The 17,505-nt window shown below is 46.2% G+C and overlaps 2 protein-coding genes across 3 annotated transcripts; one reads left to right on the forward strand and one right to left on the reverse strand.

Moving 5' to 3' along the window:
* Window positions 1–2,509: 2,509 nt before the first annotated feature.
* LOC118794762 (UBA-like domain-containing protein 2) lies at window positions 2,510–8,404 on the reverse strand. Its single transcript, XM_036553026.1, has 3 exons — window positions 8,195–8,404; window positions 5,253–5,309; window positions 2,510–2,830 (listed from the first exon to the last, which is right to left on the reverse strand). Exons 1-3 carry the CDS (start codon window positions 8,312–8,314, stop codon window positions 2,510–2,512), a joined length of 498 nt encoding a protein of 165 aa, XP_036408919.1. The 5' UTR covers window positions 8,315–8,404.
* Window positions 8,405–11,349: 2,945 nt separating this feature from the next.
* tsen54 (TSEN54 tRNA splicing endonuclease subunit) lies at window positions 11,350–17,336 on the forward strand. 2 transcript variants are annotated; one of them, XM_036553264.1, is made up of 11 exons: window positions 11,350–11,422; window positions 12,184–12,342; window positions 12,540–12,603; window positions 12,823–12,906; window positions 13,170–13,268; window positions 13,348–13,400; window positions 13,517–13,609; window positions 14,256–14,872; window positions 15,046–15,106; window positions 16,578–16,694; window positions 16,870–17,336. In XM_036553264.1, exons 1-11 carry the CDS (start codon window positions 11,361–11,363, stop codon window positions 17,018–17,020), a joined length of 1,560 nt encoding a protein of 519 aa, XP_036409157.1. In that variant the 5' UTR covers window positions 11,350–11,360; the 3' UTR covers window positions 17,021–17,336. The 2 variants fall into 2 exon arrangements, with proteins under 2 accessions (XP_036409157.1, XP_036409158.1); XM_036553265.1 differs by having other exon boundaries at window positions 16,578–16,682.
* Window positions 17,337–17,505: the final 169 nt, after the last annotated feature.

The following is a 17,505-nucleotide window of genomic DNA, read 5'->3' on the forward strand; positions in this document are numbered from 1 at the left end:
CTTCGCCGCCGCGAACATTTCAAAGTTCTGCATTGCTGTGCAATTCACCGCCATAACGCTAGGGGATGTGTGGTTTCTGAAGGGTCAATAGCGAACCTTGTTGATTGTTTAGCTTCCCGCTTCATTTTTCCGCTCACAGTGAACAATGGCGACCGAAAGGGAAAGAGTGTTCCGATACGAGCACTTTAAAAATGGCGGTATAGCGGGAGGGAGAAACCGGAAAAGCTAAATGCCAGAAATGATGTACTGAGTGGACCAATCACAGCCCTTGTGGTCTGCGTCGCCTCAACGCAAAGTTACAATTTTTTGGAGGTGCACGTCAGGCAATGGCGGAGGGGTATGCCGTCGATTCGACGCAGAGGCATAAATCAGGCTTAACTCTCCGTGAAAGGTGAAACCTTTAGGTCATAGGTCACAGGTAAATATTTCTCACCCAACCACACTGTCTCTGAGGACTGTACCTTACAGGTACCATGATTAAGTCTGCTGATCATCCGGAAGTGTCTCAGAACGTAAAATTTGGCTGGTTAAAATGTGACACAGTGAGAGATCAAGGAGATCGAACCGCATCCTACATTATTGCTGAGATTCTGAATTCGGACCGAAAACCGAACATGGACAGGTTGTGTCAAACGCCCACAAACCGCAGCCTCGATCACCCTCACAAAAAGGAAAACGTGTCTGCAAAAAACGGCAACCTGTCGAGTTTCCAGTTTCATCATTCACTGTAGGGAAAAACCCACAAAAAAGAACGACATATCTAGAGATTTCCTCCCACTACTGACGGATATTGACAAATGAAATGGAAAAAAAAGTGTGATTCTTCTCAGACCCAAAACGCACTGCTTTTTCTTTCCCGTATAAAGGCGGGATGTCACAGGGCAGATGGAGGGCCATTTCAGCACCTGCAGACTTTGAAACCCGGACCATCAACACGGTTAACATAGATCTAGCGGCGCCGCTATAAAGCGGCGCCCTCAGCGTACATACACGCCACATGAGAAGGAACACAGAGCGGATCAAAACCGAAACTTCTTATACATGCTTGTGGAGTGCTGGTGACTGTCTGTGTTAGCGATCTAAATAAAGAAAATACGCGAGCAAAGATGTGTCACAACGGATCACAGCGTGACTGTGTTTTTTTCCCCCCTCACACTCCCATTGTTCATGACATTGCATCGACGCTTTAAATCATTTGACACGGACACAAACGGATTCAGAATGCAAATGTTCTGGCATGGCTGGGGCAGTACATCCCTGCTTCCCCAACTCCTAAAACTCCTACAATGTTACCACCTTCCCTACTTCAAACCACCCATCCGATCACTAACTTGCACCAGTCCCTGCAGGCTATGATTTGCAGTGCTGAAGACTGCACTTGTCTCGTCAATATCTTCATTATTAAATGCCTTCAAACTTTATAAGGAGGTGCTGCGCTGTTGTGTGAACACTTAACCATCATTACAGGTCACATCTGCACCTATGAAACAGCATGGCCAAAACACACACTTAACTTAATCCTGCAGGGATACCTGTCCCTCAAACCCGACCACAGCCACTATGACATTTCACAGGGCAATTCTGTGTCACTGTTTGTGCCATCTGACTTCACTGTCCCCACATTTAGAGACTCAGCCAGGTCATTCAGCACAAATCTAACCTGATGTATGTACCTTCGATTTTTTTTATTTTTTAAGTTAGCTGATAGTCTTTCCCTGCAATTATTGCTGAAGGTAATTAGACATTAATTAATCCTCAACTTCACAATCCTACATCCTCATGCTCTTTTTCCACCTTTCTCTCTGCCACAATCCACTTTTCTTAGTCCAGTTCTTTCATCTGTGTGCAAGTTCCTCTGTGACGCCACACCCAGATACAAGAGGTAACGATGTTGCTGATCTGTGGGGCTGCTGTTGGGATGTACTGCATTCGCCTTCTCTGAGGTTCTTTTGTTTGCCACTGAAAGGAATAAAAGGACAACAGTTCATTTCTCAGCCTGGTATTTCTCAAGGCTGACTGCTGATCGCTGAGTTGTCTGTTCACACATCCTGCATAACCAGGAAAGGCCTGGACCGACTCCGGACCAACACCGGGGCAGGAAAGCACCTCTGTCCTTGCGTAACAAACGTTTCCACAGCCCAGATTGTGTGTCTGAAGTCAGCGTGGGTGTTGCGTCCGCCGACGGCCATCTTTGCACCAGCTCTCCTTTTGAGGGCCGTTGAAGGTGGGATGCTTAATCTCAACCCTCGCTCTGATCACTAGTGGTTCTTCCCTGGTGAAATGCTAGCTATGCATCAACGACTGAAAAGGGGGAAAAAAAAAAAAAAAATAAAAGCAAGAAGTCGTCTCCAAGATGAGAAAGATAGTTCATCAGAAAAAAAATAACAGTGCCTTATCTTCCCTTCCCAGTCCAGCAAACCTGAAAATCTCATCAACAACCCCCCCCCCCCGCCCCCCCAAATTTCATTTCTCCCCCATCCCTCACCCCCATTCCCTGCGGATAAGAGTCTCATCTCTGTCCGTGTAAGGCAGGTACGGTGGCGGGGGGCTGGACGCTGCTGGGCTGGGACGTCGGGGGCCACATGGGGGCGGGGTGCATGTGGTGGTGGAGGTGGGGGGCGGTGGGCGAGGGGGGAGGCAGCCAGGCCGGCTGGTGGGGGGGCGGGGACGACGCCCAGAAGGATGGGGCCGGAGGGGAGCAGGACATGGAGATGGGGGCGGGGCTGGTGCCGTTGCCCCCGGCGCAGTCCGACGCCCTCATCTTGGAGAACATGGTGATGGCGTCCGGGAAGTTGGGTGGCGTGGCGGGCGTGTTCCGCGGGGTGCACATCTGGGGGCGAGAGCACACAGGACATTTAAGCCACAAAACCCCGACTCATAAAGCAGTCCACACATTTCAATCCGTTTCTGTGTCAACTGCTTCCGGATCAACCAGTACTGCTTCCTTTCACGGTGCAAAATCCAACTGGGCAAGAATTCAGACGCAGGCCATGAGATACATTATGTGAAATTCTTGAATAACATGTACATGGTACAGTGATCCTGCCGAAAACCTAAAGCGCTTGCGATTTTAATGCTTCATCTCCCCAAACAGCCGAAACGCATTCCATTGCTCTTTCGCTCAATGTCGAGTTCTTGCTAACGTTACCAGCTTTGTCTTTCCTTCCCTCCCCAAATAAACACCTCTTCCCTTGAACCCGCACATAGCGGCTAGCAGCTGGACAGGGGGAAGGGCTCGCTTCACACTGCTGTCTCAGACTTTTCCGGGGGCTGTTATAAATAAACCTTCAGCCATGTCATTTCTGAGAAGGTCATCACACACAGGGAACTGTGAATGTGCCTTTCTGTGAGTGTGTGTGTGTGTCACGCAGGAGTACCACAAAAGATTGACAAGGTCCAGAGATCAGCAGCAAGGACACCAGACTCTGGAACCCTTATGTTTTTCTTCATAAACTATGCACACGTATGCGTGCACACATGCACACACACACAGGTGAAGACAAGCATGTCTCATGACATACATGAAACACACACGCCCCATACTATCTTTGCTCTCCTTCCGGCTCGTGTGTGGCTGGGATTGGATGTGGAAGTTCCCCTTGTTTACTCAACACTGTGATACCTGTGAATACTGTGTTGTGAAGCTGAATCTGTGCTGTGAAGCTGCATCTATGCCATTGCGGAGCAGGCCCGCCTCCAATTCCCGCCCTCCCAGGTTCTGACATTACAGCACCGAGGTTCAGTTTCACCTTGGCTGTGGGGGTGTTATGGTCATGCCCGTTCTCCACGTGCCTGAGACAGGGGAGCCCAGGCAGGTCGGAGGTCAATGGTAATTGGGCACCTGTCCTGGGTTATCATCTTGCAATTCTGACTGCCTCATATTTTCTCTGCTGTAAAAACATAGTCACCGTGGCATTCAAGTTACTGTGGCTAAAAATCATTTCACATTTAAAATAAATGAATTATTTCATCTCTAGGTTTACGGTTTAAGCTGTTCAAGTAATCTGCATTAGCTGTTCCAACCCTTCCTGTTACAGCTGACTGGACTGACACTGACCCTTGACCTCTGACATCTGACAATACAGCACACCAGCCTGGACCACAGTAGGGGTAAAGAACTGTTATTTTCTCCTTCCCCCTGCTACTGATGCCCTCTCCTTCATCAGAAATAGTCATGTGCTGAAGTTTAGAACTAATGGAGCTGGAAAAATCAACACCAGCATATGTCTGAGCACGTGAATACTGTATGTGTGTGTGTCTGCGTGAACTCTCTGGTACTTTTCCAATGCATCTCTAAGTTTGCCAGTGTTACTGAATTATTGCGAATGAGGTCCACCCCCCTGTTTCCACTATAAGGCAGCGGGACGAAAGCAGTTGTCCCCTTCCACACCCGTTTCTCCCTTACGCAGGCAGCAGCAGTGTGACGCAACGGCTGCACCCAGCAAAAACAAACCCTGGCCCTGCCAACCACTTCCTTACGCTCCCTCCCTCACATACTTCCTCATACTAACCGTTCCTCCTGAAACAGGGAACGTGACTTCACAATAAAATAATTCATGAATAAACACAGGAGAGCCACAACAGCTGCTAAAACCCGGCCACACAGACACACTGGGACCGAATTCACACCAAATATCAACAGACTCAGACTAACAATCTGGGTACAGAGTTTGGAAACGCTTTCCCTGAATTTATATTAAATCACATAAGTTCGGGGTGGTCTACAAAAGCAACCCTACAATAAATAACAATATTAAACAATGCCAGAGGTCAAGTTCAAGATCAAGTGAATGTTTACGGCCATCAGATGTTTGGGACAGTTTTTCCCTTCTAAGATTTGTTAAGAGTTTTTTCCCTGCCCAATTCCAGTGGCATGGCATGGTTAAGATCTCTTGTAGACAGAAATCATCGCTGCACAATTTAAACCTTTATTGTCTGGCACTTTGTAACTCTAAACCCTGTGAGGCTGTTTCGGGCCCAGTCCTGCCCGGCGTTTTGGGTGGGGGGAGGAAAAAAATATTTGAACTCTGAGCCAAGGGAATGCGAGCGATTTCAGCTGTGGAAACTCCACATCTCGACTCGTCCGCTGCGGTGACGCAACGTCAACAGTTCTGAGATCCCTCTTCCCCTTTCTGCAGAACGGCTGGCTTTCAGGCACGGTCTTGCCAGGAATTCGCTCCCCCAAACACACCCGCTGGATGTAAAACATGCCACGCGCCTTTGTTTCTTTTTCTGGAGCTGAATGCACTTACCATCTGGTGATGATGACTGGGGATGGTGGCCTCTTGGAAGAAGGTGCTGAGGGCCATCTGCATGAGAGAGAGGGGAGAAGCCGTGAGAGTGAATGCTGCATACACTGTGTGCTCACACTCTTCTCAGAGGGGGAAACTCTTTCACAAGCAGCATTTTGCCTCAAGGAACATGAGCTTCCTTCGTCGTAACCGTGCCTGTGAGTTTGCCAGTGAAAGTGGATCACAGACAGAAGCGTTCATGTGCGTTTTGCCACAGTTACATCAGCATTGTCACATTTGTTCTCTGTGCTCTTCTACAAAATGGCAAAAGGAAGGGATACTCTTCCTTTCGCACAAAAAAAAACTGTTTCCTGTTTTTTTGCAAAAGAATGAATTAAGGTCAAATTTGTGACTAAGGCGTTTGTTCAGTCCTTAGCTCTGACGGAACTAACTTTGACAGAGCTAATTCCAACATTACTTATGATTTTTTCACCCCCACAATTCCTTCGTTCAATCCAGAAACCAACTCATGTGACGGATATATCAAAAAGGCAACTTAAATTGGTAACGACAAAGTCAAGGCAAGTGCACTGCAGTTAAAAGAGGCCCAAACTCAAATGCACTCCTGTACAACTAAGTTTGAAATCAATAACTCAAGGCCTAACTGTAACTACACATTACTGCTGATCAGTCTTTCAAGGGAGCTAAAGAGACTGATATTTTACACCAGTGACATACCCTTTTAATAAGGGTGGCAATAAATGGGGGGTTTAGTACTCACAGCCTAAAGACAGCCTGTAATCATGATTCAGTGAGGACTCATGTACTGTACCCTGTCATGGCAATGTGAACTCACATAAGTGATTAAGCAAAAAAAAAAAAAAAAAAAAAAAATCACTGTTCTGTAAACACCCCCCCCCCCCCCCCCACAGCTTCCACTGAATGCAGCGTGCTTCCCTTTAACCAGGTTGTTGGACAGCCCCTGAAACACCAAGGTATCACTTGACAACAGAAGTCTTGGTTAATAAATATGTGAATATCTCAGCTTGAAATTTTAGGATGGAAGAAGTGGAAAGATAATGGATCTTAATTAGGTTTTTCTGAAAAGTTCTTGCTGTTCCTGTTCTAAATACAGTGCCCCTGGATTCTTCTTGATAGGCCTTGAAAGAGGCTGGAGTCCACTTTACTGAAGTAACATACACCTTCCCTGACCTTGCTGATCGCATACTGGATATGCCAAGTACAACAGCATCTCTTCAGTGCATTTAATTGTGTGTGTGTGTGTGTGTGTGTGTGCATGTTTGTATACACAATGGAGAGTAATGACTCCTAATCGAATAGAAACGCTGCGTGCTCCTGAACACAGACACCTTTGTTGTGGCTACTGTTCTTTCCAGCACGTGTTGCCGTGATAATGAGTGTGCCGCATCAATGCTCACTAACGGCTGTAAACGGAGATAATGGATTTTAACAGGTGGGTCGTCAGTACATGCCTGCCTAGGAGTTTGTTTTGTATACACAGAACTGACTTTACCAGTTAGTCTTGCGCTCTTGAAGTACACGCAGGCCACACTTCCTCAACAAAAAATATACGTTAACCCCCCAGACCCCGCAGCAACGAATTCCTAAGACACCGTGCCTAAACTGCATTTTGCACAAACTCATTTATGAGCCCTGTGAGTATCACGAGGCGGAAAAAAAAATCGATGAAAGGTCGTTTGAGCTGGGATTTGATTGTCCTTAACCCACACACTTTTGTAAAACAGACAGAAATAACTTAACAGCCTCGTATAGGTTCTGAATGTCTGCCCAGATTTCATTCACCAATTTGACATTCATGGACGATCAACTGGCCTGTTCTACAAATTGAGTTATTACGTCAGCCTATTTGAAAACCAACCGAAATGCCTCGTGTTGTATGTACAGTTGTACTGATGGTTTAATAAGTAGCTAGTTAGCTAAATATTATAACACTTGAGTTTTTTTTCTCGGACCCAGTAAATCGCCTTAAATGGGGTTATTGCAGCCATCATTGATTAAACGCTGGAGAATGCGAGAAAGACCAATAAAATTAAAAACCTCAAATCCACAACTATTTCCCAATATCGATGATTGGGCTACTTTTCACTAACGTTGCTACATTTTATGTGCACATTCTACTACGATCTAGCTGCAAAATATAAATTATCAACTGATTTTAGCTAAGGTGACATTTGTGAAAACTAGACAGCAAACTAACAAAGTGAAAAGATAACTGACTCAGATTTATCTAGCTAGTTCGGTATTCATTCAGCTAGCTACACACGAATATATTATCAAGCTTAATCTGATGTTGGAACAGCTGAGACGATCAATATAGCTACCCAGATATGCCACCGCATTGTAAAGTTTGTAGCTAGTGTATAGGTTGCCAATTACCTCACTACACAAGACATTTGTTTCAGTGTTTTCATAAGGCTCGTGTGTTAGTCGCTATCTGAGCGTCGAAACAAATACATATTCCTAATACTAACAGACTGGCTAGTTAGCATCATGATTACAATGCGATAACTAGCTAGCCATACAAGTTAATTGTTAGTGGTTAGTGAGCAGATGCGACCCCACAACAACATTCTTATCAAGAAAATGACACAGATCGCAGAACATTCACTAGATATGACTAGCCAGCTTGGACTCCATCTCCCCGACCTTGTCTTCCGGATTAGCTGGATGGGTTCACAGCATGGTGGCTAACGTTATCTACCGTGGCAGATAACTGAATGGCTAGCTAGCTAGCTTGATCCATGTTTCCTTACATAACCTCACAACTGTATCTTTTTCTAACAAAATACGAGTTACCTAGTTCCCCATTCTCTAGAATAACAGAGTAACGTTAGTCCATTTCTGCAGAAAAGCCCCTTGCATTCCGTGAAAACTCTCTCTCTTACCCACATACACACACACACGTTCACACAAACTCACACCTCGAAATGCCAGTGAGCCGCTTGGAGAAGCTGCTTCGCCTGGTCAGCGGCACAACCGGCGATCAGAACGAACTGGTTGATCATGACTTGGTGTCTGAGTTCGTCCATATTCACCGACATGACCGCTATTAAACAAAGAATAACCGCAAAGCGCCGTAAATTAATTCCCCGTTTTCTTCACACTACACCCAGACTTCCCCCTAACACTCGCTCCCCTCTCCTTCCAGTAACAACAAATACTTGAGTGTCACCACCAACAACAAAGCAAAATTCGCTCTCTGATTGGACGGCTGGGTTCGCGAGAGCATTTACGACGACATCTTATTGGCCGGAAGACAAATTGCCAATCTGTAACAGTGACGCAATTGTAAGGGTCTGTTCGTAGTGGATTGGACACTAGAGGAATTCGGAGGTAAACGTTTATTGGCTTTCGTAGTAGGAAGGTATCTTTATATGATATTTATTGGTCAATGCAAATTTCAATGTTTTGTGTGTGTTTTTTTAAACATCCTTGTCGGATGTCATGTGAGGAGGAGAAACGACGACGACGTAACGCAGGGTTATATAGCTTACTCACTACACGAGTTGCAGGATTCTGGCACGTGTTTCTCATCCGCAGCGTCCATTTTTACATGTGGGCTCTATAAAATGAACATATAAAACAACAACCAAAGTAGACATGGAGAGGAGCAGGTTGTTCACCAGAATGGGTTGTGTGCAATACATAACCAGTGCCTTGCGGAACGTATAGAAACGCCATAACACCTTAAATTACCTTAATTTACATCTGAATTTCATCCAATTCAAAGCCACCTGAAAAATTCAGCATCCTGCACAGGCCGGAGGACAGACCCACTGTAACTGCTCATGACTAACGTTTCAAACAGGGTTTGTAGGAGCCTCGCGAGAGTTTCGGATTCCAAGAACTCCGGAACTGATTTCTGTTAGCGAAAGTGGTGGTTTCAAACCACTGAACCGAGTGTCTCTTTTAGATAATTCGCAACGCTAGACTTACTGCCCTAAAAGGGACCCAACATATATGTTTGTTTTCATTACAACTGACTTCTCAATTAATCAGGTTTGACTGGTTTTTCAGTTTGATCTCGATGTGACATAATTTAAGTGTACCATTTCAGTTATTTGGCAGAGCACTGTGCTGTCAACCGTGTGTTTGAGTTCCTTAAGTCACCTTAAACAACCAATTAATCATCTTAATTGAGTGGGCATAATTAGTTCAGTTGGGTTTGGAATAAGTAATTGAGCTGGTAGTTGTGCTTATTTGATGGAGCTGCCCTGAATTTGTTCGAGTTATTTTCAAAAATATGAGGAACACCTTCATATTTTATTCATATTAAGCGCATTAAGCACAAAAAATCTTTCAAAACACACCTTTCACAATGCATTTTAGCTGACTACACATGGAGATGTTAAATATTATCTGTATACAGTTAGCATCCCAATCAAACCTAATGGATTGGAGCCCAGTTGTAACGTAAACCAGACAGGGACAGAAAAACAGAGACAAGGACAGGTTTCATTTAGTGGTAACTTGTCAGAGAAGGAATATAAGGGGTACATTAGGCTATACATTTGTATGCATTGTTTACATAGTTTATTGACACATTAAAGTTCCAGGCAGGCATATTTGTCTCAGATACTTTTAATGAAAAGAGCTGCAAAAGATGTTGTGATAATTTCATGCCATTATTTACTGTAAGCATGTTTCCCCTTTCCAGGCAACCTAACTTGAATGCTCATTGGCATGTTGCTATGTGAGTGGGTAAATATAACAACTGCTGCAGGTGCATGATGGGAACTGTAATTATCTCACCCACAACAGCCATATTACTCTAGCTAACAAGGATGTTTTGTCAGCCTGCATACATCTCAATAGTCCACAAATTGTGTGGCTTAATTTAGTGATGGCAGAGTGAAGTTCCATGAACTCCATAATGGGTGGAGCTACTATCTGCTGTTGATTATTGACTTCTGTCAAAATTACTTCATACATTGCTATCTATTTGAAAAGTCTAAAATTGGTCAAAAGCAGTGAGACATTGAAAACATGTCGCTTCTCCTATATATTAGCTCTTGAAGTCTCACGCTCCCATCTCTTGTTTACATAGGTTTTGTATTTTGATACCACTAGAAGGCGCCAATGGCCAGTTATTCGGAGACCACAGAGATGCGTAAATTGTTTCACAAACATGCCAGTCTTTTCAGAATGAGCACAGACAACAGCATTGCTTCCTCCCGTTTTCGGAATGAGAAGGGATTATCAAAGTGTAGCGGGAGTTGGCTTCTTATTAATTTTAGATTATATTACTTTCGGTTATTTTAACAATGTCTTTGTTTAGTATCAACACGCAATAGACCACTATCACGATGATAAACGGTATAAGAAGTACATAGGCTATACTGTGTTTACAAATGAATAACATTAGTGATAAATGAATTGACAAAATGTTCTCATATTCGATTAAGAAACATTCTTAGCTAAATTCTCCAAATTAACAAAATAGCCCAGTCACTGTTAGATCACAGACTTGTCCAGTGTGGCACGCAGAATCACAGGTACCTTCCGACTTGCAGTGCTTTGTCTCTCTTATTCATGAGATTCCTGTGTTAAAGCTCAAGAAGGGTTGCATTTTCCACTGGCAGAGAATCATGTCATTTTCTTGCCATACGAATCAGCACCTTCTCACTTAGCTAAATCGGAGAACTTCGTTCAAAATAGTCTACTTGATAGTTATTAGCTATTTCTTACAGATAGATTATTCATATTCAGATTTCAAACATTTAACGGCTTTTTCGATTATTATAAGCTTTTCATACCAACTGTGCTATTAGCCCTACTTGCGAATGAACCCAGAAGTATTCTTGCAAGTGGTTGCTTGATTCTTACGGAGTCAGCACTTAAACTGGAATGATTTGGTTTCAGGGTTTTAACCACATGTGGCTGATTCGTTGATCAGTAATTATAAACTGAGTGCACTGAAAACCAGTTACAGGCGCGCTGCTCACCAGACTCCTGCCAGAACGTCAAACTTTCTGACCTCTACTGCCATCCTGTGGCAAGCAGTATGTACCGTCAGACTCCGTGACGATGAGTGGAATGACAGGGGCACTAGGACCCAGGAGAGCGGAGTGTTTTCGTTGCTCAGACATGGCAGACTCTGGTCAGACGGGGAGAGTTACAGAGATGGAATTCTGCAGTGAATTACTCAGGTAAGGGTCAGAATATGTGTTCTCAGTGGAACATACTCGTTAAGTAAGCTGTTTTATCGCGATATCCGTGTGATGTCGGGTGCGTTATGTCTGTTGTTTTGGTGAAACGGAACCTCGCGATTGTGCACGTGTGGGCAAAGGGGAAGCATAGCCACTTAGCGCAGAAAAGCCCCATGAACTATCTCTTGCAGCATGCAGCTCTTTCTGTGCACCATAACAGTAAAGTTCGTGCTCTCAGCACTTCTTCCTGGTCTTGTAGACGAGCTTTACTCCCAGTGATGGTGCGTTTTGTTCAAGGTGGGAGGTTCGGAAGTTTAAAATCACAGAGTGCAATATCGTGTTGTGACTCATGGGCAGCCAGCCAAATACTTTTCCTGTGGTTCACTTCCTGATACTTATTTACCCTTTTCTTAGGAAAAAATGCAAACAAGCTAAAGTTTTACATATACATAGATGTGCACAGGTATTAGGGACATGGGCGGCAGTGTAGTATAATGGTAAGGAGCAGAACGCGTAACCAAAAGGTTGCGATTCCCCGCTGGGACACTGCTGTGGCACCCTTGGGCAAGGTGCTGAACCTAGATTTGCCTCAGTAAAACAGGCAGCTGTATAAATGACTAACATGTAAAAATTGTAACTTACGTAAGTCGCTCTGGATAAGAGCGTCTGCTAACTGTCAATAAGATAATGTCATGTAACATGTCCAGTATTGAATGTGTGGTGAGCTACTGAGCAAGTTTCTCTGTTTGGGCGTGGTGCAGCCCCTCAGACCTCTTTGCGGCACGGTCACGGAGCCACAAGATTCCGGTGAGAGGCCAGAAGGACTTCCTGCCAGATGGGTCAGACCAGCAGAGGGAGAGACTGCAGCACAGCCTGGATGAGCACTGGAACCTCATCGCAGAGGAACGTGTGGAGAGGCTGTAAGTGCCACCCCCTTGGCATGGGTGTGGGGCAGGACAGGTAGAACTGGACTTGCCGAGGACAGCACAGGAGGAGGCTTGTACAGGTTTATATGAAGTATTAGACAGGCAAACAAAATGAGTGTTGTAGTGCCATGTGCAGACGGAGGCTGTCGTAACGGTTCTTTCATTCTGTGTGTATTTGTGGGTGAATGCAGTGGAAACCTGGTGAAGGCGAAGTGGATTCCCAGCAAGGGGCTGGTGGAGCTGCAGTCACCAGCTGTGAGTGACCTCTGGTGGTGGGGTGGTGCTGATGTGTCAATAGGGTCACTGCAGAGCAGACTAAAGCAGATTCAGAAGCGCCACTGCTTACACTGATCTGTCAGTCAGCTGAGCAGTACATTGGTGGATTCAGTATTACTTAAATATTAAAACTGATTGTGTTTATGGCTATATTTAAACCAGTTCCAGCAGTGATGTGACCTCTCTGTCCCAATACAGGGGAAGTTCTGGCAGACAATGGGATTCTCTGAACATGGAAAGCAAGTTCTGTTTCCAGAAGAAGCCCTGTACCTCATGGAATGTGTGAGTAACCCTATGACAGCCAGTCAGACAGATTCTGTCTGAGTGCAAATGCAATAGCCAATAAGATTTCATCTGCAGTGTGCAAGTGGAAACATGACAAACAGTCACATGTGGTCAGGTCCTTTTTCATCTGCTCAGTTCCTCATAGCTACACAATACAAACATCTCCATTGCTTTTAAACCTAGGTACAGATGTTTTTAATCTCTGATGCTAACCACCTCCATATCGTATCTCTTTCCCATCCCTTGTTGTCTTCACACAGGGGAATGCGCAGGTGTTTTACCATGACCTGCCTCTTTCAATTCAAGAGGGCTATGAGCGATTTCTGGCCCAGGGCACTGTCAGCCTGCACCAGTACCAGGTACAGAGTGGGAATGGAGGCAGCTGGGCAAGAGCTAAGTCTTGTGTTCTGTACATCACCATTCTCTCTCTTTCTGAAGGTGTTTGCCCACTTGAAGAGGCTTGGTTATGTAGTGACCAGATTTGAACCCAGGTAATTCCCCCATGCTTGCGTTTGAAGTCCCGGATGTGTACGATGTGTACTATTGTGATAGTGTGTCCCCTTGACTGCCGTTCCTAAACGCTGTTTTATTGACATCTGTCCCACAGGTCCGTGTATGCACAGCAGCTAAACCTACCTCAGTCACGCGACAGGCAGGAGAGAAACCTGAAAAGGAAACGCAGCCACAGCCCTGCCTCTGGGTGAGTGGGCACACCCTGCACACCTGAACTCACAGCAGACCTGTTAGTGTGAGAATGCCATCCATATCTGCACCAGCTGCCAGTCAAATACACTGCGGTATTCTCTCACATTGCTTTGTGTGGCAGTGCATTTTCTTCTGTTTAAGCTTAGTTCATAATGCTACCACGCATGTGTGTGTATTATTGTGTATACAGTACTGTCTGTGTTCATCAATGTGTTGCACACTTGAAGAAGAACAAACATGTACGCTTGTAGGTTCATTTTGGCAAAACTTTTTTGAAACAGGAAATTACAATGTTGACAGTCAGCCGTGCTACACTGGCTCTTTTCACTACTCTTCTTTGGTGAACTCTATATAAAAAAAAAAAAAACCATCAAGCCTTATCAGCCTCTAGCACCACCTAGTGCATACTCTGCACATTCTTATTTAACTGTAGAAACAACATGAAACAATAAATGTTGACAAATGAATAGACAACCTGGGGGTCTGCTTTTGTATGTGTATTCACATAGTAAGATTCTCACAATTGTATTGTATAATGTGTCATCATTTTGTGATGGAAATTTGCTGCTTTGACTCTGCTGTAAAGTGAAACCATGCGAAATTTGTCCCTTTGACTCTGACCATTGGATTTCCCTCTGCAGGGAGGCAGACAGGCAGGAGGAGCAGGCAGGGGAGGAGATGGTGTTAGAGCAGGTGGGCGATGTTGAAGACCAGAGACCCAGAGACTCGAGCTCAAATGTGGACCCAGTAGCCCAGTGCACTCGAGAAGATGAGAGGCCAGTGGCGGAGGGACCTGCAGAGACAGAGTCCACGGCAGACAGCGCCCCCCAGAGGAGCTGGTGGGTGGAGCAGGCATCCGACCCTGAGGTCAGACAGCCGGGGCGGTCCGGGCCCCGCTGGGACTTCAGCGCCATCTCCTTCCCAGACCTGGGCTGCAGAGGCCGCCCCCCTAGCCTGGCGGCCCCCGACCCCTCCCTCCTGCCCGGGACGCTCTCCGTGGGCTCCTGCGACGTCGCCCCCTGGCTGCGGAAGCTGAACCTGCGGGAGGAGCGCATGTCGCGGCGGGAGCGCGAGCGTGAGCGGGCACGGTTCCGCCGGGGCGTGAACGAGGACCGGGAGGTGCGGCGGTGCCGGAACTGGGCAGAATACCACCAGCTGCTGGAGAGGAGGAGCCGGCACAGCCGCCGCGACAGACCCGCACACCTGTGGGAGGGTGCGGTCGTGCCTCTCCTTCAGCCAGGGCAATACACCAGTCCTGGTAAGCAACAGCATTTACCACGCAAACCAATCCAGTGCCACATCAGCTAACACAAGCAGTAATCACAAGAGATGTATGTGTGACATGCACTAAAACACATGACACAAGCTTATTTCATGAATATGTTGTGTGTAATGAATGCATACAGGTGGAAATTCTCTTGTCTTTGGCAGGTGATCTGCTGAACAAGATCAGTGTGATTCAGCCGTCGCGATTGCTGGAGGGAGCATCCCGGTGTGTGAGCCTTTGTCCTGCGTATTTGTTCAGTCTTTTCCTCTTGAAGGAGAGGCTTGTTTACCCCATTTCCTGTGTGTTCATAACTGCTCGTGTGTTTCTGAGGCTTTTGTCAGGGGTCAGACTGACAGCCTGGTAACTGACAGCCTGATAAAAACTACAGCTCGGTCAAGGAGCTCATGCTGAGGACACCAAAGGGGAGAGTGAGGCTTCGTGAAGCTATCATGTGCTGTCAGTCACAAACTGGTACAAACCTGATAAAGACTTCGTTCTCTCCACCAAAATATTATGATTTGTTCGAGTAACTGAGTCACCGGTAACACATGGTAGCTCCAAGCCTCACTCACCCACCACTCCTCAGAGAGCTGAGGATACAGACACTTACAGACAAGGCCGCGTTAACCTATTGGGCAACATGGGCGTCAGCCCAGGGCCCCGGCCACTAGGGAGCCCCGGGAACCGCAGATTACGTTGAATTTTTGAATGGGGTTTTATGGTGTTTTGATTGTATACTGAACATTTTGGTCCAGTTTCCCACCTTTAGAGTAGCCTACATAGTCCTGTCGCAACAATTCATCGTCAGTGTCAGTGAGAGTGGTGTTTGTAGGCTAGTCACTTCACAGGCTATTAGAAAATATGATAGTGGTGCTAAAAAGAGAAAACAAGCTCAACAAAAAAAGGAGAGAAGTGAAGAAACTCTCAGCAAAATGCAGAAGTTTACATCCCCCTTCAAAAAGAATTAAGATGATATCCAAGGCCACGATAGTACTCCCAGTGTGGGGTCCGGCACAACCTTGTCACCCACCTCCCCAGAATCGGTGCTCGAAGAGGCACGCGAGCCTATCTTGCCATCGTCGAGTGCCTCCGTTGATGCCGATTCTTTGCTGACACCAACTCATCTTCAAAGGTAACCCCCTCAAATGAAGAGCCTTTGCCAACCACTGGCGTTGTATGTTGGGGTCCTACTACAGAGGGGTTGCGCAGTTACTGGGTTAACAAAGGAGTGAAAGCATCCCTTGTGCAACATCCATTGTGCCAGAATAAAGACATTTCCTTTACAGAATCTGAGCGCATGTATAAAAACCAGAAAAGATGCTTGAGTAAAACATTGTTCATACATTCCCTGCATAACAGCGAAAGTGTACAGAAAGATTGGCTAGTTTATTCTCCTTCAACGGGGAATGCTTTTTGTTTCTATTGTCGGCTTTTGGAGAGTATACTGCTACTCTATACTCTCTCACTCCAGTTTTTCCCGACTGGAAGCAGATCCCCTATTTGTCGAATTTGCGGCTTGTCTTTATCGTTGCCAGGTCTTTGGTTGCGTCAATGTGCTTTTAGTTTTCCGGTTGAAAAACATGGACATAGGGCCCCAGAAGGTGTGTTAGCCCTGGGCCCCAGGGAGGCTTTAATGCAGCCCTGCTTACAGAGAGGAGACTAGCTTAAGGAGGCATTTGGTTCTGTGTTCTCACAGGCTGGGACAGGGGTCAGAGGAGTGGAGGATCTCTTTCAACGTGTACCAGCCTGACACGGTCGCTGACTTCAAGAAGAGTAATCCAGGGAAGCCCTACTCACGCATGTGCGTGTGCAGGTAAAAAAAAAAAAAAAAAACGAAACAGCATGCAACACATGTAGCTTAAAGAAACAGCCAATTACACATTCAGCTTGAACCTGCAACGTGTATTCACCATTGATCTGGATGAGGTTAAATGCCATATATGGGAATGTCAGCGGCATTGATTGAGGAGGCTGGTGTCCTGTCTCAGTTTCGAGGGTCCCGTGCCTGACCTGCGGGCTCTGAAGCAGCTGTCCCTCCAGAGCGGGGACGTCCCGGTAACCTTCGCGGTGGTGGACCACGGGGACATCTCCTTCTACAGCTTCAAGGACTTCCAGCTGCCCACGGACGTGTCCCACTGAAAGCAGCCGGCGGTGGCGGTGGCCGGCCCACGCAAGGCAGCGCGGCGCGTTGGAGCGACGTGGCGTCAGCTGGGCCTTCACGCCAAAGCAATAAACAGAGCTCTCAAGTCACCGCTGCTGCTCTGGAGTGCTCGAGTGCCACGGAACGTGCCAGAATGTTTCCAGACCATATCAGGAATGCACTCAGCATATGGGGCTTTGCCTCGCGGGAGGACCGCAGACGTTCTGTCGCTCTCTGACACTGTTTACAGACATAGAAGTGCTGGTGTTCATCAGGGCGAAGCTCCGGGTTTGATTATCATCCATAGTTGTACTCTCTCTCTCTCTCTCTCTCTCTCTCTCTCTCTCTCTCTCTCTCTCTCTCTCTCTCTCTCTCTCTCTCGATTGTTTCTAATTGCTCAGTCTTATAATTTGAAGAATAGTCGAATTTAGTGTGTATCCCAAAACAGGTCCTGGGGGCACACCGAGTGAGCAGGTTTTCATTC

This window comes from Megalops cyprinoides, chromosome 19, assembly GCF_013368585.1.
Source record: "Megalops cyprinoides isolate fMegCyp1 chromosome 19, fMegCyp1.pri, whole genome shotgun sequence".
In the NCBI taxonomy this organism is placed as follows: Eukaryota; Metazoa; Chordata; class Actinopteri; order Elopiformes; family Megalopidae; genus Megalops; species Megalops cyprinoides.